This window comes from Nyctereutes procyonoides, unplaced genomic scaffold (assembly GCF_905146905.1).
Source record: "Nyctereutes procyonoides isolate TBG_1078 unplaced genomic scaffold, NYPRO_anot_genome, whole genome shotgun sequence".
Lineage (NCBI taxonomy): Eukaryota > Metazoa > Chordata > Mammalia > Carnivora > Canidae > Nyctereutes > Nyctereutes procyonoides.
Window position 1 is genome coordinate 6,761,305 of NW_026575042.1, and position 24,759 is coordinate 6,786,063.

Genomic DNA, 24,759 nt, shown 5'->3' on the forward strand with positions numbered 1-24,759 from the left:
TTTTTTAAAAAAAGAAGCAAGGTCAATGTAAGTATATATCATGAGTTAAGTGATACAGTAGCCTCAGGGACTAGAGAATAAGCAAATAGTAAGTCCTCAGTATATGTTGGCCCTTTGCAGCAGCAAATGATAAACTTGACTCCAGAAAAAAATTCTAATTCATCCACTGTAAACATTCTGTGAATAAAGTCAAAGAGAAATGATAAACGGAGAAAAATGTTTGCTACACAAATATAAAGTAAATTTATAAAGCTATAAAACATTTACATATCAGTAACAAGATTTGTAACGTACTAGAGAAAAAATATCTTAAACAGTTTCTGCTCATGTATTCCATATAAATCAACATATAAAAAGAAATTTAGTCCTACTGGTCATTAAATATGGAAAGTTTTTAAAATTTATATATCATTTGTTATCTGTGAAATCGGCAAATACTTTAAAAATGTAACAGGTTTGGCTAAGATATGGAGAGAAAGATACTCTCTTGTACCAACAACTGGGACTGTGGATTTTAAAAATACATATTTGGCCAAGCAAACCTACTTCCAGGACTAGAGCTCTTCAGTATCTTTGTGTAAATATAAAAAGATGTACGTGCAAACTGTTCACTCCAGTATTGTTTATAATTGAAAATATACTAGTGAGGATAATGATAGACTGCAGTGACAAAGAAGCCCAACAAATACTCTGTGGCTCAAGAAATATTTATTTTTCTCTCACATAGGTTTCAAGGAAAACTGTTCAGGTAAGCAGGGCAACTCTACTCCTTGTGGTCATTTAAGGACCCATTTCCTTCCAAGATACTGCTCTACCATCCTCTAGCATGGCTATAATCTCCATGGTCAAAGCAGGGTCAACACCACATCCATATTGGGTTTGGTGCTGAAGGGGAAGAGAGGACAGAACAGGCATGCATACAGCCTAAAGGCCTAATTTCAGAAATGACACATAGCATGTCATTATATTCCATTAGCAAGAATACTGTCCCATTTGTGCAATTATCTGCTGAAAGCTTTGGGAAATGTAATCTAATCATATACACAGGAAGAAAATGAAAATAGATTGTGGTAAACAAATTCAGGTCTCTGCCTCAGGAAAATGCTAGAAACAATCAAATATCTAAAGAAAGAGTCTGGTACCTCCATTTGATGGAATATTAGGCGGCAAGTAAAGAATGAATTAAATCTCTCATACTGTTAGATACATATAATAGAAAGATCCCAACATACATTATGATTTGGAAAAACAAGATACAGAAAAATGTGCACAATATATTCACATTTGTGTTTTTCAAATGAGGATATGCTACATACTTAAATGCAGATATATATACACAGAACATTTCTGGAAGAAGTCCCTAATGTTCAACTCAGAGTTGAACTAGGGGTCTAATATGAGAGGAAAACTTACTTTTCAGTAAGTCCCTTTTTGTACCATATGATCTTTTTTGACCACGTGTCATTATTAATATTACAAAGTATAAATATATAAATATGAATAAGTTCTTCCCTCGCTTAATACTTGCCAGCAATTATCCATAGCTATAAGATAATGTCCAAGCTCATCGACATGCTTTTCAAGCTCCTTTCTTTTCAGGTCCCTTTTTACCTTCTTATGTCTGAGATTTGAAGTTCCCTTCATGTGCCATTCCTCATTTTCCTGCCTTTGCTTATATAAATAGTCTATCAGCCTAAAATACTCCTCCAAAAACCCTGGTACTCTGTATTTTACATTATTCTTTTTTTCCACACAAGACTGAATTGTTTAGTTCCATAAAACTAGTATCATGGATCTGTCCATGTATCTCCCCAAGATGAAAATGAGGACAAGGGACAGCGTTGTGCCTCTCCTCATCCCCAGCAGAATGGATGACAAATAGCAGGGAGTCAGTAAATATCTATTGAAGTAAAAAAAATCATTTCACTCACTTAATTTAAAAAAACATTTACTAAGTGACTACAAAATTCCTCTCAAGTAAGTTCTCTGCACCTTATCCTTTTTCCAATTTTTCTCTTTTGTCCTATGCATTTTCTCCCAACTAATTTCTGTCCCCTCTTTCTCAAGCACACTAACTTTAGAGTTCAACCATGCACTTGGTGAAAATGAAACATTTTTGAATTAGTAAGGGAGTGCATCTGTGTAAAATCATGGTTCTTAAGGGTTATACAGATAGAAAAATAAATAGAGATATGTCTATATGAGTATATGAGTGCCCGTGAATATATTTCTTAGTTCTTTCTACTGAGAGAGCCTCATATCAATGACACCACAGTAGCAATTAACACATCCAGTACCCAGATATCAGTTCATAAGAACCATTACAAAAAATAAAGCTACCAGGCTTCTTAGAAGAAATGACTGGCTGCAAGACCAAAACAGGGAAAATATGAGATATGTCCAGAGAGCCCTGTAGTGTTAAGAAGTAAAGAAATGGGGGCACCCCCAGTGGCTCAGCGGTTTGGTGCCGCCTTCGGCCTGGAGCATGATCCTAAAGACCTGGGATCAAGTCCCACGTCAGGCTCCCTGCATGGAGCCTGCTTCTCCCTCTGCCTGTGTCTCTGCCTCTGTGTGTGTGTGTGTGTGTGTGTGTGTCTCACATGAATAAATGAATAAAATCTTAAAAAAAAAGAAGTAAAGAAGTATCCAAAAATAATTGTGCATGTTGAAAAGACACAGATGCCAATCTAAAGAAGCTCCCAATGACCAAACGTGGGACAGTTTGAGCAACAAAATAGTGATAGTAGCGAATTGTAACTCATAGAATCCAGTAATTGAGTGAATAAATAAATAAATGAAGGAGAACTCAGAATCTAACTCATAGAATTCCAGTAATTGAGTGAATAAATAAATAAATGAAGGAGAACTCTACAATAGACCACTAACTAATTAATAAAGGACTGGCGGAAATAAACATCACCATTAAGCAAACACCAGATAAGTTTTGCAGGCAAGAGTCACTAATAGATATTGAAATTAGAAGGGAAATGTATGATGAGAAACAGGATATCTGCACCATCTCAAAGTATTTGCCCTACACAAAACACATTCATCACAAATAGAAAAATGTGCAGTAATTTTACAGTAGATACGCCTGGCAAATATCACTTTAATCCAGTGACCAAAGTCAGTATCACCAGATGGGACATATTTGACATCAGGTACCTCCTCATGCGCTGCACTCAGATGAACCCATCATTTTTGTCCTATTGTTACAAAAATTTTATGAAGTCAGTCTAATGAGAAAACATCAGGTGAACTAAAATTGAAAGACATTCTACAAAACACTGGCTAGTAGTCTTCAAAGGGGTCAAGGTCATGAAAGATGGACTGAGAACCTAGTATGGATTGGAAAGACTAAGGAAACATGACTAGATGCAATATGGAATCCTGGATTGGATCCTGGGCCAGAAAAAAAAGATATTCTGGGGCAATTGGCATAATCCCAATAAGGTCTATAGATTCGTTAGTCATTTTATATCTGTGTTAATTTCTTGGTTGCAGTCAGTTCTCCTAAGGTTATGTAAGATAATAACCTTAGGAAAAACTGGGGGTAAAAGACATATGGGGGATTCTACTTTTTTGCAGTTTTTCTGGATAGCTAAAATTACTTTTAAATAAAAAGTTGAAAACAAGAAAATAGGTCATGCAATTTATTACTGGGTTATTCTCTGGTAGGTAAGGGAACCCAGAGCCTTGCTAAAGTGAAAAGTTCAGAATAATTCTCCAACACCTAATGGCTAATGTTTAAAATGAGCAGTTTTCTCCCCCTTGTTTGGTGTCATCTAACTGCGGAGTTTTTTCTTAGTTATCCAGAAGAAGCAACATCTTTATTGTTCATTTGGCAAAGGAAACTGCCCTTATCTAGTCTTTAGCTACATACATCTGCTAAACCCAGATGAGGCTCTTAAGCAGAGTTGGTATTCTTGCAACTTACTGCTCTGATTCTCCAAGCCGCCTTTAAAGCATCAAACTGTTTAATCAAAAACCATTTACTAGGTTTCTGTAAATCTAACGTGCAGCTTTAGAGGTGCTCTGCAGTGGTTTGAAAATGAAAAGTCAAGGATCATACATAGTGTATGAAATACTCAAAGGATTCAGCATATAAAATGATTTAATCTATTAGCCATATTTCTCAAGACATAAGTAAGTTTTCCTGAGTAAATACAACACAACAGAGCAGAAGCAGGCTGTGGGAAGGGTATTCAGATGGGAACTCAGAGCTTGGGTTCCAGTTCTGATCCAGCTGCTAATTTTGTAGTATATATGAAAGTAAATCTCAAATAGAGACACCAGTTTATGAGGGGGCCCCCAGCTGTCAGTTTTATTTTTCTTCTTATCCTCCTCTAACATGGTTGGTTGGAATTCTGTTCATTGCTTGACCATGTTTTGTGCAATGTCATGGCTTTCAATGTTGGTCAGAAGATTCTCATCTGCATGTAATAAAAGTTCAGTCCATCTAAAGCACAATGTAAGCCTGACAGTGACTTCACAGCCTTTCCGCCCCCCTCCCACAAACCCCTCCTTGCCTCCACCCAGGAACACCTGAGCTAAGGCCTCCCCAAGACTTCAGTCGAGAACCTGCATTGGGAAAATGAGCTGTGCTTTCTTGTTTCAGTCGGCCTCCATCTCCCTGATTTCCCCTCCACCTTTCTCACTTACTCTCCTGCTTCTTAATCAGCAAGGAATTTTGCACACAAGAGCCCTGGGAGGCCTCCATCACGTCCCATTCTGAAAGGTGATGAGTAGAGCTGACCCTCCTAACGCTCAGAGGGTTGATGTGTCTGATTGGGAAGTCTATAGACCCATGAAGCACCTTGCCTCCCTCCACATCTGTGAGCATCACCCAATGTGACTACCTGCTGGCACAGCTCATATGCCCTCCTCCAACCAGCAACACCATGGCTCCCAGAGCCTGCTCTGCATGGCCTCCAGTTGGCCACTGCAACATGCTTTCTAGGCTAGCCTCAGAAATAAGTGCCTTAGAGTCCCCAGGGACACACTTACAGGCCTAATCCTGTCCTTCAAGGTGTTTTGGAACAGCCTGGCCTGCTGTAACTGCTCAAGAATATGTAGGATCAGGAAATTTTTCTGGAATTCTCTGAAGGATGCTGGGGTAAGCAGATTTTTTCTGATGGTTAAGTGCGCCTGAGCTTTGGAGGGAGCCACACCTGGATTCATTCTTTCAGTATTTCTTAAGCACCTATCCTGTGTTTGTCTGAGGCTCTAAGGTATAGATGTTAATATAACAGTGGAAATATTCTGCCCTCCATGGATACTACCTTCTGGTTTGGGAAGCAGATAGTCAACAGGTAAATAAAGAAGTATACAATATAAAATATAGAGTCAGAAATTGGTATCATAAGCCTCCTGATATGATATATTGAGAAGGTCACAATATTACAGCACCAATTCTGTAATATTTCTGTCAAAAATGTGTAACCCAAATCTATGAGGAAAACATCAGACAAGCCGAGATTGAAGGACATTCTACAAGACAGTTGTTCTATACTACTTAAAATAGAAATGTCATAAAAGACAAAAGCTAAGACACTATTCCAAAGTTAAATGAGACTTAACTACACTTATCACAGTACGCAGTGAGTAATGTACGGAAGTGTTGAATTGCTATGTTGTACTGTTGAAACTGTCATAATATTGTATGTCAAGTAGACTTCAATTTAAAAAAACTACATGAAAACCAAAAGCAATGCATAATCCTAGATTAGATCTGGAAGCAGATTTTTTCACGCCCTGAAGGAGATTATTAGTATAATTCTCAAAATTTGAATATGACTTGCACATGAGATAATGGTATCACATCAATGTTAATTTATCATATTGCATTTACATAACAAAGTATCTTTGTTCTTGGGAGATACACACTGCAATATTTAGGGATAAGGGTCATGACATCTGCAGCTCATTCCCAAATAGTTCAGTAATGAAAACAATAGTAACAATGACAACTATCATAATAATATCTGTTGTTTTCAGGAGGATAATAAAAAGCAAATATTGCAAAACATTAATAATTGGCAAACCTGAGCTTAGGGCATGATCAGCATTCTTCATGGAGCTATTCCTGCCAATTTTATGGGGGTTTAAAGTAAAAAAGCTTAAAAATAAAACAGCAGTAAGTGTTATAAAGAGGGCAGTGGAGATGGAGTGAGGTGGTCAGGGAAGGTCTCTTGTGACTTAACCTTTGGGCAGAGAGCTGATGGAAGGATTTAGTGAATTCTGCAGAGGAAAGAGCATTGCAGGAAGAGAGAAAGACAGCAGTCCTTATGTGGCAGTGTTCCTGGTGTCTTTGTGGAACAGAATGGAGACGAGGAGCACTGGGGCATTGAAGGCAGAGTAAGTGATGAAGGACAGTGGTAAGAATGGTCCCAGGTCAGCTCATGTAGGGTCTGGGAGGCCACAAAAAGGATGTGAGATGTGTTTTAAGTGTGACAAGACACAATGGTAAGAGAGTAGTAGAGAGAGCAGAGTAGTAAAACGGACTGACTTTCATCTGTAACAATCACTCTGGGCAACTTGGCAGAAAGTAGAGTACAAGGGGGGCAAGAAAATTGATTGCAGTCGGTCTGTTTTTCAGTGAGGCCTTGAGGAAGCAGGCATGTAGGTGAGATAGGATGTCAGATCTGTCTGGGATAATGGTGGTGGAAGTGATGTGAAGCGAGTAGATTCTGCACAGGTTTTGACAGTCCTGTTGACTAATATATTGGCTCATGGACTGGATATGAAGTGTAAAGGGGAAACTGGAGTCAAGAGCATTTCCCAAGTGTGAAATCTGATAAATTAGAGAGAGTAAGGCATGCCAGTTACTGACTGGGAGCCTGGAAAGTGAGGAAAGTAGCTGGAGGACTGCCTCTTGGACCCTCAAGGGCACGAGGGTCATAGTTCAGTGCATTTCTCTATAAGAATCCAGCTCTTCCATATGTTCTGCCAAGACCCCAACATCAAACTCAGCTTCCCGTGCCTTCTTGTCCACTTGAGAGGGGGCCTGAGCAGACAGCTGCTCCCTGTGGCCTGCACCAACCCTGGCTTCATCCCCCAGTAGGGAACGGTCTGGGAGTGCTGGGGTATAATTTTTCCCTCTCTGTCTGTCCATGAGGGCCAACAGATAGACTGTAGAGATGCTCCCTGCCCTTGCACATCCTTAGGTCATCTTAGAGATGTCTCCTGGTTTTCTGCATTCGAGGAGAACTTTTCCTTTGCTGTCAGGATTCAAGGTCAACAGGAACACGTTCATCTGTTTCCTTCAGTTCCAAACCCTCACACTGCAGAGTGGCCTGATGTGCTCCCATGCCCATTCTGGTTCCTTGACCCTAGGTCCTGCCTAAGCAGGCAGGCAATCCTAACGAACACTAGAAGATAAGCCTAGTGAACATGACAAGGTTCTAAAGGGAGGCACTAGAGGTCATAACACAGGGGGAAGTGGGCGGAGTTGATGTGGTTTGGAGAGAAGAGGGAATATAGGAGACATTTTCAAAGGAAAAGGCATTAGCCTTGGTTACAGAAAGTGGAGTTAAAGATTAGAGACAAGAAAAACTCAAAGAGTCTTCTGCCAGGAGACTGTTTCAGGCCAAAAGATTTTGAAAGGATGACTTCTCTTGAATGTTGTCACTACTCAATGTGGAGAACTCCAACATGTAAGGCAAGAAATCATTCATTCAATCACTTACTCAACACAGAATGCTTTGTGTTAGGTCCCAGACCAAAACCCATACCTGTGTGTCAGCGAAACAAAACTGGAAAGAATAGCTCTCGACCTCAGTGTATAGAATGAACGTATGCAGAAGGTTAATCGTGGTGATGTACTTCTGTTACAGGTCATGGTATGCAAACGAAAAGACACCTGGAGCCCCACATAAATGGAGAAGTCAGGGAAGACTTGGGGCAGGGCGTGAGAAGCAGCTCCAAAGCTGCGACTTAGATAATAATGAGCAGAAGCTCTCCAGGAATGTGTGAGGAAAGCCATTCCTGGCAAAACAGCATGGACAAGACAGTCTACCCAAGCTTCCATTCTTATTATGCAGTGAAACGCATGGCTAGGCATATTGTCATGTGGGCCATTAGAGATCCTGCAGAGATGACCTCAGTGCAGCTCCTTCTGATTGAAACAGACAGCTCTAGGAGCACAGTCTTTTTTTTTTTTTTAACTTTTTTTTTAAATTTTTATTTATTTATGATAGTCACAGAGAGAGAGAGAGGCAGAGACACAGGCAGAAGGAGAAGCAGGCTCCACGCACCGGGAGCCGGACGTGGGATTCGATCCCGGGTCTCCAGGATCGCGCCCTGGGCCAAAGGCAGGCGCCAAACCGCTGCGCCACCCAGGGATCCCTAGGAGCACAGTCTTTACCTCGACAAGATTTTATTGAGCATTACATAGTTTACCAGGGCTGCGTAACAAACTAGGACAGACTGAGTGGCTTCAGCAACTGAGATTTATTTTCTCAGAAGTCTGGAGACTAAAGTCTGAGATTCAGTTGGCCTCTTTGAGGCTTCTCCCTTTGGCTTGCAGATGGCCACCTTCTCCATGTGTCCTCCCGTGGCCTTTCCTCTATGTGTATGCATTCTTAGTGTCCATATGTCCAAATTTCCTCTTCATATAGAGATACCAGTCAGATTGGATTAGGGCCCAGCCTGAAGGCCTCACTTCAACTTAATCATCTATTAAATGCCCTGTTTCCAAACACAGTCATGTTCTGAGGTATTGAGCATTATGGCTTCAATATATTAATTTGAGGCACATAATTCAACCCATAATACCTACTATTTGTAAGGCATCATGGGAGATGGTTTTAGTAAATGAGGCCCAGCATGGTTAACTGTAAAAACTTTTGTTCCTTGTTCCATCACTAAATCAATAGAATCATTTAATATATGAATCAGAATCATTCATTCTAAACTCATTCTAAACTCATTTGCCCTTGAAACAGTTTTTCCCTTTTAGACAGCTATCATTTTTCCATTTTTTCTGGTTCATTGGCCTTCCTAGGACCCAGCCCTCTCTCTGATCCTGTGTATAAAAATAATAATAATGTGGTCCCTGGGGCTGTATCCCTCCTCCCAAGCTGTCACAGCAGCGACAGCAGTAGCAGAGAGGATTGGCCACTGATGGACCTACTGAGGAAGGGTGGCCACAGAATCAGACAGCCCAGTGTTATTCCCACTTGATGGGTCACATGGTTCAGGACCAGTACTCTCAGGCCCAAATTCTGTGCTTCCTGGTCAGGCAAGCCCTTTCTCTAGCAAAATTCCAGGGCTAAGGAGTATACTCCAAAATGGGCCACAGAATCCATTTTAATCCAGGTGCTGATGCCCCATGTCTCCATTCTTCCTGGATGGGGCACCTGGATGACTCAGTTGGTTGAACATCTGACCTATGATTTTGGCTCAGGTCATAATATCATGGGCTGTGGGATCAAGCCTTGCATTGGACTCCACACTCAGCAGGGAGTCTGCTTAGGATTCTCTCTCTCCCTCACCCTCTGCCCCTCCCCCCCACACTCACATGTGCCCTTCTTCTCACTAAAATAAATAAGTAAATTTTTTTTAAAAAGTACCCTCTCAGCAAAGCATTAGTGAGAAATGTAGACTTTACTGAAGATTTTAAGAAAAAAGAGGAGGTTTATGCTGCACACCCTATTCAGTAGCTGTCTGGCCCAAAATCCATACCACCTCTATCTTTGTTTTCTCACTGCCCTTTCTTGCACACCTCCCTTATGGCAGCACACTCCCTCTTCTGACTCACCTCTAATATAGATTGTAGTGCAGTTCTATCCCTCACTGCAGACCTCACCCTTCTCAGTGCTTCCTAAAACACAATGCCGCCTTATCATCATTATCGTCATCATCATCGAGTGTGATGCTTGAGATGCCATCTTCCCTTGCCTTTGGCTTCTCAGAGTATTTCTTCTGAGCACATATAGTCCTCTTTCCCAAGAGGAATCTTGACCTATCCCTAAAGGTGTTTCAATGGCCCCAGTATTGTTATACTGGCATCCACATGCAGGCAAAGGATAAGAGCAATGCTCCCAACCTCATGCCAACCAGAAAAGACAATGTGGTGCCAGGGATTTTGAAGATTGAGAGTGAAGACATGGCCCCTGAGTGTCAGGGGCTTTAGATGTTTATCTTATTTAATTGTCACAACAAACTTGCAAGAAAAGTATTATTGTCCCCATTTTATAGATGGGGAAATTGAGGCTCTGAGAAATCAAGTAACTTTCCTGTGTTCACACTGCTGAAGACTCCTTAGGCCAAGAAGGGCAACAAAGACCATTTGACCCCAGAGCCTTGAGTGTGTCATCCTCAGGTTTGAAGGATCCTCTGTCCTTGCACATAAGATGATCATTAAAACTCATCCTCTTCATTAAGCATCTCATCTGTGGACCTTGGGAATGTCACCTCACATCTTTTTCAAAACAAAATTATTTATTTACTCATGAGAGACACAGAGAGAAGCAGAGACAGAGGCAGAGGGAGAAGCAGGCTCCATGAAGGGAGCCTGATAAGGCAGTCAATCCCAGGACCGGGGATCACAACCTGAGCTGAAGGCAGATGCTTAACCACTGAGCCACCCAGGTTTCCATCATTTCACATCGTTTGCCCCATTTTGTTCATCTGTAAAATTGGAATGGTATTCGCCCTGCTGCATTCACAGGACTGTTTCATGGAAAGGTATGTCAAATAAAAGTGTGTGTGTGTGTGTGTGTGTGTGTGTCTATTGGTATACAAAAAAAAAATAAAGTATTGATGTGTGCCATTGAACAAGATTTAACCAATGCCAGCACTCTTGGTTTAAACAATATAGGTGAGGACTATTACCAGGATAAGGCAAAAAAAAAAAAATCCACAACACTTGAAAGGAACATGGTGGTACCTCAGGAAATTGATGATCTTTAATTTCTCCAGCAACGAGGAGTAGGTGAGAAGTAGCCAGGAGTTCCATGCTACTACATTCTTCTTGTTCTAGCAACTGTGGACTTGGGAGCTACACAGAAAAGTCTTTGGAGGAAATATGGCAGTTAGACTTAGGGCCAAAGGGAGCAGCTTGCCAGTTTATTTCTCCCAGGGTATGTCTCTAATGTTACTCCCTCTAAGACATCCAGGTCCTACCACTGCAATGGGTTTCTGAGGATTACCATGCCTTATACTCTTTCTACTTGCCTGCCATCATTACTTGGGAAACCTGCCCACACATTCTGAAGTCAACTAATGCTTGCCTCTAATCTGGACTCTACCATTTTTTCTGCGTTTATTTGGGCACATTATTTCACATTATTTCAGGGTTAGCACAAAGATCAAAAGATAACTTATGTAAACCTTAGGATGGAGTCTCATATATAATAAGAGTTGAATAATTTGCTAATAATTATTATCATTATCATTATTATGTGCTAGGCACATGTTGAGAGTAGCCTAAATGGTTTATTTATTTATTTATTTATTTATTTATTTATTTATTTATGAAAGACAGCATGAGCAGAGGGAGGAGCAGAAGGAGAAGCAGACTCCCTGCTGAGCAGGGAGCTTGATGTGGGGCTCCAGGACCCTGGGATCATGACCTGAGCTGACAACAGACACTTAACCAACTGAGCCACCCAGGCACCCCAGCCTAAATGGTTTTAAGAGGAGCTCAGAGCAGAAAGCAGGAGGGACAGTGACATATCTCCACTCTGCACACTAGGGTCACACAGAAAAGAAAGTCTCTGTCCACCTGCAGAGAAGGTCAGGCAAGAAGCCAGATAAAAGTTAAGCAATCAAGGAGAATCAGGCAGTTTCCAAGTAGACTGGAATGCCACTTCCAGGCAGAATAAAGGCGCTGAAGACTTACACATCATTGAAAATCTCTGGGCTTCTCTTAATGTTTCTGTGTGCCCGGGATGGCAGAGGGGTGACTGAAGGTATGTTGGGCAGGTATATGGCCCTCGTCTATCAGGAAGGGTCTTGTATCACATAGTGAGGAGACTGGTTATAACTTAGATGTGAAGGAGGCCATCAAATACTTACAGTTCAAGTATGTGTTTTTAAAGTCAGTTCTTTCTTTAAGGCTTGAAAGAATGTCTCTGACTATTCCAGCCCCCATTGACAGCTCCATTTTCTGACTTCTAAGAATAGGCAGTGATCAAAACACTACTTATCCCTTGGTAATAAAAATATAGGCTCTTGTGTCACCATCGGATAGTCTGAAGCTTTGCTAATTGTCTCCAGAATTAAATCTTAGGCTTCCTATAAGTAGAGACTGTTCAGAGTTTTTTTGCATTCCCTCACTGTGCTGACTCGCCAGAGAAGGAAGGGAACTTAGCAGTCACAGAGCTGTTCCTCTCTGTTTACTGATAGAACCCAAGCTAAAGAGCTTGAGGGCCTGCCAAAGCCACATTGCTCATGGATGAGCACTGATCTGATCATACTCAGTAACTGTTGCTTTACCAACATATTCTTTAACAACAGTTTTTGGTTATGACAAAGCCAGGTAGATGTAAGATTATTTCTGACTTTGAAGTCACATCCAAACGGAAGCCAATCAGCACCTGGAATATATTGTGTTTGTCTTAAAAGAAATCAGGATATGAATGGGTAAAGTGTTGATGAGAAAAGTCCTCATCACAGGCATTACATTTCTCAGGATCCCAGTGCTTACTCTCTGCCTGTAGAGTCACAAATAAAATGTTAGGGGTGAGCGTGGGAGGAACCACAGCATCAGCCAAACTTGAAAGAAAGGAAGTAAATCTGTGTGGCTGGTGGAGTGTGAAGGAACCGGAGTTTCCAAGGGAGTGCACAGGACTGTCATAACACAGCAGGACAAGTAACTCATTCCCCTGAGTCTTAGCTGTCAGCAATTGGTTTAATAATACCTTTTCAGGAAAAAAAAATAATTAAAGAATGAGTATTTCAATTTAATAAATATCCCTATTTTTAAAAGGTTATAATATGAAAAAAGAAAAATGTTTATATTAAAATCAAAGATATAGATCACATATGGGCACCAAGGATGAGGTATGTGCATGCAGATGACCTCATTTCAATCCAGAAGCAAAAGCCAACACATTATTGATGGGGTCTCATAATAGCAAAAGAAATGTTCATAGAGGAGACTTGATGGAAACCAAACTGACATGGTGACTGTACCTCCTGATTTATGCCTCTGTGGGCAGAGATGCGTTTGCTCCAGAACCACACTTTCCCGCAAAGTGTGACTTCAGAACCTGGCTGAAATGGCCAAGTACATGCTGGTTAATTAACTTGATGTGCTTCTGTAGAACAGACTGGTAAATCGTATACGCATGCCACTGCCATCACCTGTAGGCAGTGATTCTCCATGTTCCATTTCTCTAATGATACCTGATTTCTGTGTTCCCCATTTAAGTGCCATGGAAGTGTTGCTCAACATGGCAACCACATAGATTACTGCAAAAGTTCCAGCTGGAAGATAAAGTATACCAAACAGAGAACTTTTACTAAGAGGGGATCAAGGGTAGGAAACTTTATGAAGGTCTTTTTGACTTAAGGGGCTTTGGAGTTAGAAGGTCCTTTATGTGGATCTTCATCCTGCAACTTGCCTGCTATTTAAATTTGGGTTTCAGTTGTCTCATCTGCAAAATGAGGTAATAACCTGAAACAGACCCCTCTGTATGACCTTGCATCCTTCCACTGGGCATGATGCTAATCCACTGAAACAGCTATTCTGTATCTTCTCACTTCCAGCTTCCAACTCCCTTTCATTCCCCTCATTCAGGAGATAGATTTGTTTTTGTTTTCACTGAGAAAATAGAAGCAATAAAAAGAAAAGATCCATATCCAACCAGCACCAACTTCACCAGCCTATCTTCCTCTCTCTCTTTACCAACCACCTCATTCCAAGTCTAAACTGTCCCTCCTGCACTGGGTCTCACCTCCTCCTATCTACTTGAGGACATCACTCCAGCATTTACCCCACTCTCTTCTGCAGCATCAGATTTATATCATGCTGAGATAATCTCCTGCATTGAAACAAGACCAAACTCACCCTTGATGCTGCATTCCCCTTTCCCAATCACTAATCCCCTCTAGAGCAAAACTGCTTGTGCTCACCACCTGCACTCAATCTCCACCCCCACAACTATTTTTTCTCGAAATCTTGTCAATTAGATCTTCACCCCTACTACTTCACTGCATCTGTTGTCATTAAAATGCCCCTCCTTGGGGCGCCTGGGTGGCTCAGATTATTAAGTGTTCAACTCTTGATTTTGGCTCAGGTCGTGATCTCAGGGACATGAGATCGAGTCCCTTGTCAGGTTCTGTGCTCAGCACCGAGTCTGCTTGAGATTCCTTCCCTCTTCTTCTCTCTCCCCTTCTGCTCCTCCTTCTGCTCACATGGGTGCATGTGCGTTCTCTCATAAATAAATAAATAAATAAATAAATAAATAAATAAATAAATAAATAAATAAATAAACTTTTAAAAAAAGATCCGTCCAGACATTCTCCTAATTAACCCCTAGCCCCTAGCTCACATACTTGACATATAGGCTTCATCAATGACGTGAGTTCCTCTCTCTTCCTTGAGTCATTTTATTCCCAGAGCTTCTAAAACGTCTCTCTCCTTCCTTGCCAGTCTCTCCTTCACAGATTCCTTTGCTTTTCCTTAATCTCCTTGACTTCCATGTGTCCATCCTCAAAGCACTTCTCTTCAGTGTCCACACTAACTACATAGTGACCTCACAAAGTCTCATGGCTGTAAGAACCATCTATGTCCTCATGACTCACTTATGTATTTTTCCAGCTTGGACCTCTCACCTGAAACCCAGAGTCATATATTCAGCTCCCTGTGAATTCCACACAAGCATTTCAAACTTCCTTTCCCCAGCTCAACTCTTCATCCCCACCCCACTTCCCCACACCAACTCACTTCTTCTCCAGAACTCATCCTTTGAGTAAATGATTCATTTATTCACCCACTTGCTCAAGCTCCAAACCTTGAAACCATTCTTGAGTCCCCTCTTTCCTTTATATTTTATATCCAATCCATCAACAAGCCAAATTGGCTCTACCTTCAAAATACTCCATATTCAGCCATATTGTACTATAACTATATTAGGCCAAGCCAAAATTACTCAAAATACTCCATATTCAGCCATATTGTACTATAACTATATTAGGCCAAGCCAAAATTAATTCTCCCCAGGATATTTGCAAGAGTTTCCACCTGGTCTCTGGGCTTCCATCTTGCCCTTCTCTAATCTTTTTCACACAACAGCCAGAGTAACCCTTTTAAAATTCCCTGCTCAAAACCATCACCCTTAGGATAAATTCCAAGGCCTTTGCCATTGCCTGCAAGGCCTGGCATGAAGCTGACCCTTGACTTCTCTGCCCTTATTCTACCTCAACCTTCTGCCCCAGACATACTGACCTCCTCACATTCCTCAAACACTCCCACCTTGTCAGGGCCTTTGCCCTTAGTTTCCCCCACTACCCAGAATGCTCTTCTTCAGAGTAGCTCAGGCCTTCACTTTTCACATGTCTCTGCTCCAGTGTCACCAGTAAGAGAAGCTGTTTTTATCACCTTCTAAAGCCTGGCTCAACTTTCATTTCTTTTCTGTCTCTTATCCTTACCCAACTTTATATTATATATAATATAATTGATTATTTACTTTCTGTCTTCATCCAATAGATATTGAAAGCTTAAAGGTAAGGATTTTGCTTTTTTCTATTGCTGTATCCCTAAAGACAAGGCCAATGCCTGGCTCATAGTAGTGATGCAATAAATATTTATTGAATGAATTATTGAATGAATGAATGAATGAATGAATGTATTCATCAGATCACTAGGATGTTCACATGAATTGAAATATATAAAACTGGGATCCCTGGGTGGCACAGCAGTTTAGCGCCTGCCTTTGGCCCAGGGCGCGATCCTGGAGACCCGGGATCGAGTCCCACGTCGGGCTCCCAGTGCATGGAGCCTGCTTCTCCCTCTACCTGTGTCTCTGCCTCTCTCTCTCTGTCTCTGTGTGTGTGTGACTATCATAAATAATAAAAATTTTTTAAAATTTTTAAAAAAGAAATATATAAAACAGTTTTCTAGTGTATAGAAATGCTACTGACTTCTGGGCATTGATTTTGTATGCTGCCACACTGTCAAATTGCTGTATGAGTTCTAGCAATCTTGGGGTGGAGTCTTTTGGATTGTCTATATAGAGTATCATGACATTGGCAAAGAGGGAGAGTTTGACTTCTTTGCCAATTTGAATGCCTTTTATTTCTTTTTGTTGTCTGATTGCTGAGGCTAGGACTTCTAGTACTGTGTTGAATAGCAGTGGTGAGAGTGGACATCCCTGTCTTGTTCCTGATCTTAGGGGAAAGGCTCCCAGTGCTTCCCCATTGAGAATTATATTTGCTGTGGGCTTTTCGTAGATGGCTTTTATGATGCTGAGGAATGTTCCCTCTATCCCTACACTCTGAAGAGTTTTGATCAGGAATGGATGCTGTATTTTGTCAAATGCTTTCTCTGCATCTGTTGAGAGGATCATATGGTTCTTGTTTTTTTCTCTTGCTGATATGATGAAGCACACTGATTGTTTTATGAATCTTGAACCAGCCCTGCATCCCAGGGATAAATCCTACTTGGTCATGGTGAATAATATTCTTAATGTATTGTTGGATCCTATTGGTTAGTATCTTGTTGAGAATTTTTTCATCCATGTTCATCAGGGATATTGGGCAATGAGACTGAAGAAAGAGAAATTAAGGAGTCAATCCCATTTACAATTGCACCCAAAAGCATAAGATACCTAGGAATAAACCTAACCAAAGAGGTAAGGGATCTATACCCTAAAAACTATAGAACACCCCTGAAAGAAATTGAGGAAGACGCAAAGATATGGAAAAATAGTCCATGCTCATGGATTGGCAGAATTAACATTGTGAAAATGTCAATGTTACCCAGGGCAATTTACACGTTTAATGCAATCCCTATCAAAATACCATGACTTTCTTCAGAGAGTTGGAACAAATTATTTAAATAAGATTTGTGTGGAATCAGAAAAGACCCCGAACAGCCAGGGGAATTTTAAAAAAGAAAACCATAGTTGGGGGCATCACAATGCCAGATTTCAGGTTGTACTACAAAGCTGTGGTCATCAAGACAGTGTGGTCCTGGCACAAAAACAGATACATAGATCAATGGAACAGAATAGAGAATCCAGAAGTGGACCCTCATCTTTATGGTCAACTAATATTCAACAAAGGAGGAAAGACTATCCACTGGAAAAAGTCTCTTCAATTAATGGTGCTGGGAAAATTGGACATCCACATGCAGAAGAATGAAACTAGACCACTCCCTTGCACCATAAAGAAAGATAAACTCAAAATGGATGAAAGATCTAAATGTGAGACAAGATTCCATCAAAATCCTAGAGGAGAACACAGGCAACACCCTTTTTGAACTCGGCCACAGTAACTTCTTGCAAGATACATCCACGAAAGCAAAAGAAACAAAAGCAAAAATGAACTATTGGGACTTCATCAAGATAAGAAGCTTTTGCACAACAAAGGATACAGTCAACAAAACTCAAAGACAACCTACAGAATGGGAGAAGATATCTGCAAATGATGTATCAGATAAAGGGTTAGTTTCCTAGATCTATGAAGAACTTATTAAACTCAACACCAAAGAAACAAACAATCCAATCATGAAATGGGCAAAAGACATGAAGAGAAATCTCACAGAGGAAGACATAAACATGGCCAACATGCACATGAGAAAATGCTCCACATCACTGGCCATCAGGGAAAAATACAAATCAAAACCACAATGAGATACCACCTCACACCAGTGAGAATGGGGAAAATTAACAAGGCAGGAAACCACAAATGTTGGAGAGGATGTGGAAAAAGGGGAACCCTCTTGCACTATTGGTGGGAATGTGAACTGGTGCAGCCACTCTGGAAAACTGTGTGGAGGTTCCTCAAGAGTTAAAAATAGACCTGCCCTATGACCCAGCAATTGCACTGTTGGGGATTTACCCCAAAGTTTCAGATGCAATGAAACGCCGGGACACCTGCACCCTGATGTTTCTAGCAGCAATGTCCACAATAGCCAAACTGTGGAAGGAGCCTCGGTGTCCATGAAAGATGAATGGATAAAGAAGATGTGGTCTATGTATATTATGGAATATTACTCAGCCATTAGAAAATACAAATACCCACCATTTGCTTTGACGTGGATGGACCTGGAGGGTATTATGCTGAGTGAAGTAAGTCAATCGGAGAAGGACAAACAATGGTCTCATTCATTTGGGGAATATAAATAATAGTGAAAGGAAATAAAGGGGAAAGGAGAAAAAATGAGTGGAAAATATCAGAAAGGGAGACAGAACATGAGAGACTCCTAACTCTGGGAAACGAACTAGGGGTGGTGGAAGGGGAGGTGGGCGGGGGTTGGAGGTGACTGGGTGATGGGCACTGAGGGGGGCACTTGATGGGATGAGCACTGGGTGTTATTCTATATGTTAGCAAATTGGACATCAATAAAAAATAAATTTATAAAAAATAAATTAAAAAATAAAACCATTTTCTAGTGCATGACAAAGTATTCAAGAATATCTGTTTTTCCTATTATTATTATTTTTTTTAAATGGAGCTGGGCTTTAACAGTGGTGCCTGGAAGCTAATTATTTTATGACATGTGCTATTATCAGGGTTTGCTTCTATTTCTGCATTTTATATTTTCCTATCTGGCCTCCACTCTTGGGGGAATAATTAGAGAAAGTGTACTCCTTTGAGCTTACTGCTCAGACTTTGTTTAACTTGTAGGCATTTCTTTTAAGCTATCCACTTGAAAAAGAAATGTCACATTGGCTTCCAAAGCAAATTTTCCAGCTCTACAGGCCAGCAGGCTCTGAAAGTCTGATACAATTTCCAGCCACATCCCACAGGACAAGGAAAATGCTACAGGTATCTTGGCATCATGCTAAACTTCCAAGGAACACAGAATACTATATATGGAAGGTTCTGAAGGCAGAAACAAAGCATATGAGCACAGGAGGGAGACCAGACTGGACGTACATAGGCAACACCCCATGACCTTCCCTGTCCTAGCAACAGAGTCCACCTAGTCTGTCAGAGAAGACTTGCAGGGGAGTCTGATGCTCCCCTTTGATAAACAGGCATTTTCCTTTTATTTTTAAGGAATTTGAAATGTATATAATAAGGGTTATAGCTCCTCCAAAAGCATATTTGCTTTCTCACTGCACATCCCTTCCCACTCTCACTGTCCACCAAAAGTAATTATATCACCCCTGAGGATGAGGGGTAAGCCCTCCTCCTTATTCCCTCCATCATCTGTCAATCACTGGCAGTTGAAGAGTGGACTTAGAGGAAGGTAAATTTAATTCTGAACCCTGGTCTTGACTCACATGAGCTGTGTGACCTTGGACGAGTCCCTTAACCTCCCTCAGCCATTTCTCCAGTAGTAACACAACAGCGTGTTCACTGGATGGTTGGGAAGGTGAAGAAGGGTCACCTGGTGAAACACACAAGGTCAGTGTTATTATAATAAGAATAGGGGGTTTTGTTCTGTTTTTGAGACAAGAATAGCCAGTTTATTGAACCATCTGAACTCCATGGCAGGGAACAGACAAGGACTTTATTTTTCTATGTGATGATATTTGCTCTGATAACCACCCTTGCCCTGGGTTGCAATGCCCACGAAAAAATCTTAGCAGATTCCTTACATTCCTTGTCTCTTTAATTTATTAAAATATGTCCAGAATAAAACTCTCGTCATGTCTATTTAAACCCACCTTCCTCCAGCACCAACCCAGCTCATGGCTGGAAGAACTGGAAGTGAGGTCTATTCTGCTCCTTTGGCTCTCAGGTCCTCACCTTGGTGTGGCTCAGTCTCAGTAAGTGCTGTTTCTTGCTCCCTCTCACTTAGCTTACTAGAGATGAAGGATCCTCTTTAAAATAAATGCAGGGCTCCCAAAGGTGCATGACCATGCTCCCCTATATCAGTCAGGATAAGCTAGGTTATGGTACAGTAACAAACAATTTCAAAATAACTCATGAGCACCTCCTTCTCTTCCTTCTTTGGTGGCTGCAGCTCCTCTAGTGGGTTTGGGCTGTAGGGCAAAGAGAAAGAGACAGAGTTCTTGGCTAATCCACTGTTTCTGACCTTTAAATTAGGATGTTGCTGCTTCTTCAGCCAGCCCTTTCTGGCTAATGATGCCTCATTGCTAGCTAAGTGGAGCTCCTCTAGAGGAGCTGTCCTCCCCCTGCAAGGCCCCTCCCTGGATAGCTCCCTGAAGTGGGGAGCTTGCTTCACACAACTATAGCCAACCTCACATGGGCAAAGTAAAATCTCGGCATGTGGCCGGAAGGTGGGAGGAAGCAATATATTGCTGTGTACACACAATCGTTACCCAACTTAATGGTTTCAAACACCAGTTATCTCTAGTTGATGGTTCTGAGGGTTGAAAATTTGGTTAGGACCCAGCTCAGACAGTTCTTCTGGTCTCATTTAAACTCTTTCATTCCCTAGATGGAAACAGGGTAGCTCTGCTTCAGTGGGCTTACTCCTGTGATGGGACGTGACTGGACTGTGTGTCTCTCATCATCCTTCAGGCTACACTGGGTTGGTTCATATGGCAGTTTGGCAGGTTTCCAAGAGGGAGGACAGAGCATGCAAGGCATCTTGAAGTCTGTGCTTGGAACTGAGTTAAAATTGCTTCTGCCACCTTTTATTGGTCAAATTCCCAAAACCAGCATGATCCAAGGAGTGAAGAAACACACTACCTTTGATGGGGTGGGGCTGCAAAGTCACATTGCAAAGGTGACATTGCAAAGGTAAATGGGAAGGGTAATGGTAGAAAATTAGAGCATTTTTGCAGTCTACCCCAAGCACAAAAAAACACATCTTCCTGACCTTCTAAGGAAGAGATTGGAGGGTTGATGCAGAGATGATGGGGCTCAGCAAGGCCAGATCAATTCACCTTATATGTCCTGGAGAGGTGTTTGATTACAGTTGATGCAGGTCTTTATTAGACTAGTGTGCTTAGGCACCTTTTGTCTGCAGCTTTGGGTCAAAGACATTAATTCCAGATAGCAGGCAGAGTCCCCATGGATATTCAATTACAAAAGGAAACTGCCTTGAAGGTAAAGTGACCTATTGCAGGTCATGTAGCTACTAAGTACTTCATTCCTTTACCTGGGCAGAGGGAGCAATATGCACAGAATGGGTGGTGATGAGAAAGCATAGTAATACCACAGACTTTTAAAAGGGCCACTGTGGCTGGCATGGACAGAGCAAGATACACGTTGGTACAAGCTGTCATGGGGACGCAGAACCTGCCAGTCCCTGGAACCCATGACAAAAAGCTTTTCTTTAGATTTAAGAACAAAAGAAGCTTCACAAAGAATTCTAACAGCAGGCTCACACGCTCACATCTGTATTTCTAAAAGATCCTTCTAGCTCTAGGTTGAAGGTTGGATTGGTGGTGCAGACTGGACCAAACCCAGACCTTTCAGTAATTAGTAGTTCTGGAAACCCATGTTTTAACTTTTTATAAGTTCAAAGCAAAGGAGAAGTGGTCCAGTTTGCCATGGCTGAAAACATGCAGCAAAGCAGGGAGAAGAGCATAGAAAGTCAAACAAGTAATCCCACCCTGTGTCATCCTCTCTCTCACATACACACATGTGCACGTGTACACACACACACACACACACACACACACACATTACTCATCCATATGCTTCAGACCCAAGCAGGTTTGAGAGTTTCTGGTTCCTATTCTGTGGATGGTTTAGCCTGATGGATTTGAGTCAGACAGTGGCCTCTTCTGCTTTGCTGTGGATAGAGACAAGTAGTTGCTAAGTGACCATCAGAGAGAAAGACCAGCAGAAGTCCTAGAATTGTGGACATAGCCTTTGAGCCCAGAGGGCTGTACATTTAATATTTACAATGATTCAAATTCAGAAGGCAAATAATGGCAGAAGTTCGATGTCATAGGACATTTTGACAGCACATTGGTAGGACCTCAAGGAGGCAGGGAGGAGGAGCAGGGAGAGAGACAAAGGTACCATGGGACCTCTTTGGGCAGCCTGACTCGGCACAGGGTGAGGAAAGGGCTGCCAAATACCCTCTAGCCATGCACATGGCCTCGCCGCATGCACACAGGAACATGTGGAGCCTCCTTGGGGCGGAGGGGGTCAGTGGGACCAGTGCAGGGCCTGGAGCAGACCTCACCCCCACAGCATGAGTCTGCATGATTGATCGTAAGAGAGTGTTCTGTCATTGCATTGCAGCTCCAGAAACTAAAACGATCACTTTCTTTCAAGACCAAGAGTTTACGGAGCAAAAGCGCTGACAACTTCTTCCAGAGAACCAACAGCGACGTGAAGCTGCAGGCAGACATACTGGCTGAGGTCAGCCCCAGCTCCAGCCCACTCCCTGCCTCTGGAAGCCTGACATCCACACCCACCAGGGCCGGCCCGCACCCAGGGGCTGGCGGCAAGGCCCACACCTTTCAGGAGCACATCTTCAAGAAGCCCACTTTCTGTGATGTCTGCAACCACATGATCGTGGGTAAGGCCTCCCCCATCCCTACCTCTAGGTAGGTCCCTGCACCTCCCTGAAGGGCAAGTGAGAGTGGCGTGGCCCAAGTCCAGGTCCGAGGACAGATTCTGAGCCTCAGAGATATACATGAGGGCAGTTCGGGAATGTTCTGGAGAACAATAGATGTGCACAGGAAAGAGACACAGGTCTGGGTGGAGGGAGAAGTTGGATAATTATACAGTTGCAACTTCAGTCAATCCTCCAGGGAGCTCTGTACAGTCATCTCCATGGAGGCTGGAGGTCTGGGACTCTGTACCTCTGTATCACCTCTCCCTGTGTATGGGCAGCCCATGGGGAAGGGGCATAATCCTGAATAAACCAGCTCTCTTCAGCCAACAGCAATTGGCAGAGAGGAATCAGTGGGAGGCAACCAAAACATGAGGCAAGTGGACATGGAATGCTTCAGGACTGCAGGGGGACCTGAGTGACATGTCACAGTATCTACTACAGGCAGGGCACATGGCATGGTCTGTCTGGAATAGCCTGAGGTGGGAGTCTGTGGCTTGGTGAATATTGGGGGGGTAAGGGTGACCCAGACAAACAGGTGTGGGAGGGATGATTCTGAGGGAGGCATTGAACCAGGTAGGAAAAAGCGTTAAGCCACCATTACAAGTCTGGACCTGGCACAGACTCGTTCACAGTACCTCAGAGAAATGATAGCAGCCTGAGAGTCTTAGGGGTTGTGCCCAGGTGAAGAGAATGACCCCCAAAATGTCCCAGCTACAAGGAAAAGGAGGCCATTCAGAGACACAGACACAGAGACTCTGTAGTTCATACTCTTCTGCCTCTGCTGTGTCAGGTTCCCAGGGACCAGACAGATGGAGGAAATCAGAAAGGCAATTTGGGTGGGATTCAGAGTGAATTTAAATCTCTTGTTTCAAGTACAGCAGTCAATCCTGGTAATTGACCAGTAGCTGCAGAACAAGAGGAAAGGGGAAGGAGATAGGCCTGTTTGTGCTCTCAGGAGGTGTGAGGATGTACCCCTCTGCCCCAAGTTAAAGGCCATCATGAATGGAAATGAGGCAAAAAAATGGAAATGCAAGGCTGATCCAGATGTGGCCTGTCTTCCCAAGATGGTGCTAACCCTCCAGATATGTAGCCTGTTAGATTCCTGGAGCTCCTGGAAGCACCCCGAGGCCTTCCCCACCCTGTGGCCCCACTCACAGCTCAGTTGCTGGAGCGTTGGGTTTGGCACAAATGCTTCCGGGAAGGAGACCTTTAAGATCAAGAACCTCAAGCTCCCAAACTGGACCCGGGCCCCGTGAGGCCCCAGGCAAAAGCTAATATATATCCTCTAGTGTCACGCTCTGGCTCCTCTACCCTGACACACATACCTTCCAGCCCCACTGTTTCCCCTCCAGGACCAGTTTTCTATAGGTTGACATCTCTTCCAAGGATGACTGTTGTCTCAGGTCAGATTCCCCAGAAGCAGAGCCTGAGAGAGGAGTTAAGTGCACATAACTGATTGAGGGGACACTCTCAGGAGAAGGGAGAGGGAGTACACGGATGGGGCAGGGAAGTTGCTAAATAAGAAAGTGGTCTCTAGTGGGAGTCTCACTGAGAGCCAGCTGTGAAGGGAGCTCTGGCAAATGGGTTGCACATCTGGCCCTTCCTTGAGGCCAACCTTTTGTATCCTGCTTTCAGTGGGCCTCCCTCCTCCTCCCACGATGGAGGCCCTTTCCTAACCCCCTGGGCTAAGTGGCTCATGTTCTGTGGAAGGCAATTTTCTGGAGAATGGGGTAGCTGTGAGTCATTAGCAGCCAGCACACCCACCTCTGGTGTATTAGTGGCTTTTTGCTACTGATTATCATAAACTTAGTAGGTTAAAACAACGCAGATTCATTATCTTAGAGTTCTGGAGGTTGAAAGTTCACAGTGAGTCTTACTGGGCTTCGATCAGGGTGTCAGGAGCTACATTCCTTTGTAAAGGCTCTAGGGAAGAATCTACATTCTTGCCTTTTCCGGTTTCTACGGATTGCCCACACCTTGGCTTGTGGCATCTTCTGTGTTCAAATTTCAAATGGCAGGTTGCATCTTGCTCACACAGCCATCTCTCTGGTCCTAACTCTCTATCTTGCACCCACCTGGATAATCTATCTGTCTCAAGGCCACCTGATTAGCCGCCTTACATCCATCTACAACCTTAATTTCCCCTTGCC

The 24,759-nt window shown here is 42.6% G+C and overlaps 1 protein-coding gene across 4 annotated transcripts in view; it reads left to right on the forward strand.

Annotated features, from left to right (window-relative positions):
• STAC (SH3 and cysteine rich domain) overlaps positions 1-24,759 on the forward strand; it is a 152,134-nt gene that overhangs the window by 42,218 nt on the left and 85,157 nt on the right. For 3 of the 4 annotated variants that reach the window (XM_055321714.1, XM_055321715.1, XM_055321718.1), the window contains one exon: positions 22,291-22,570. In XM_055321714.1, the coding sequence (XP_055177689.1) occupies positions 22,291-22,570 (280 nt within the window). The remainder of the gene's footprint in view (positions 1-22,290; positions 22,571-24,759) is intronic. The other variant, XM_055321716.1, reaches the window with a different exon arrangement.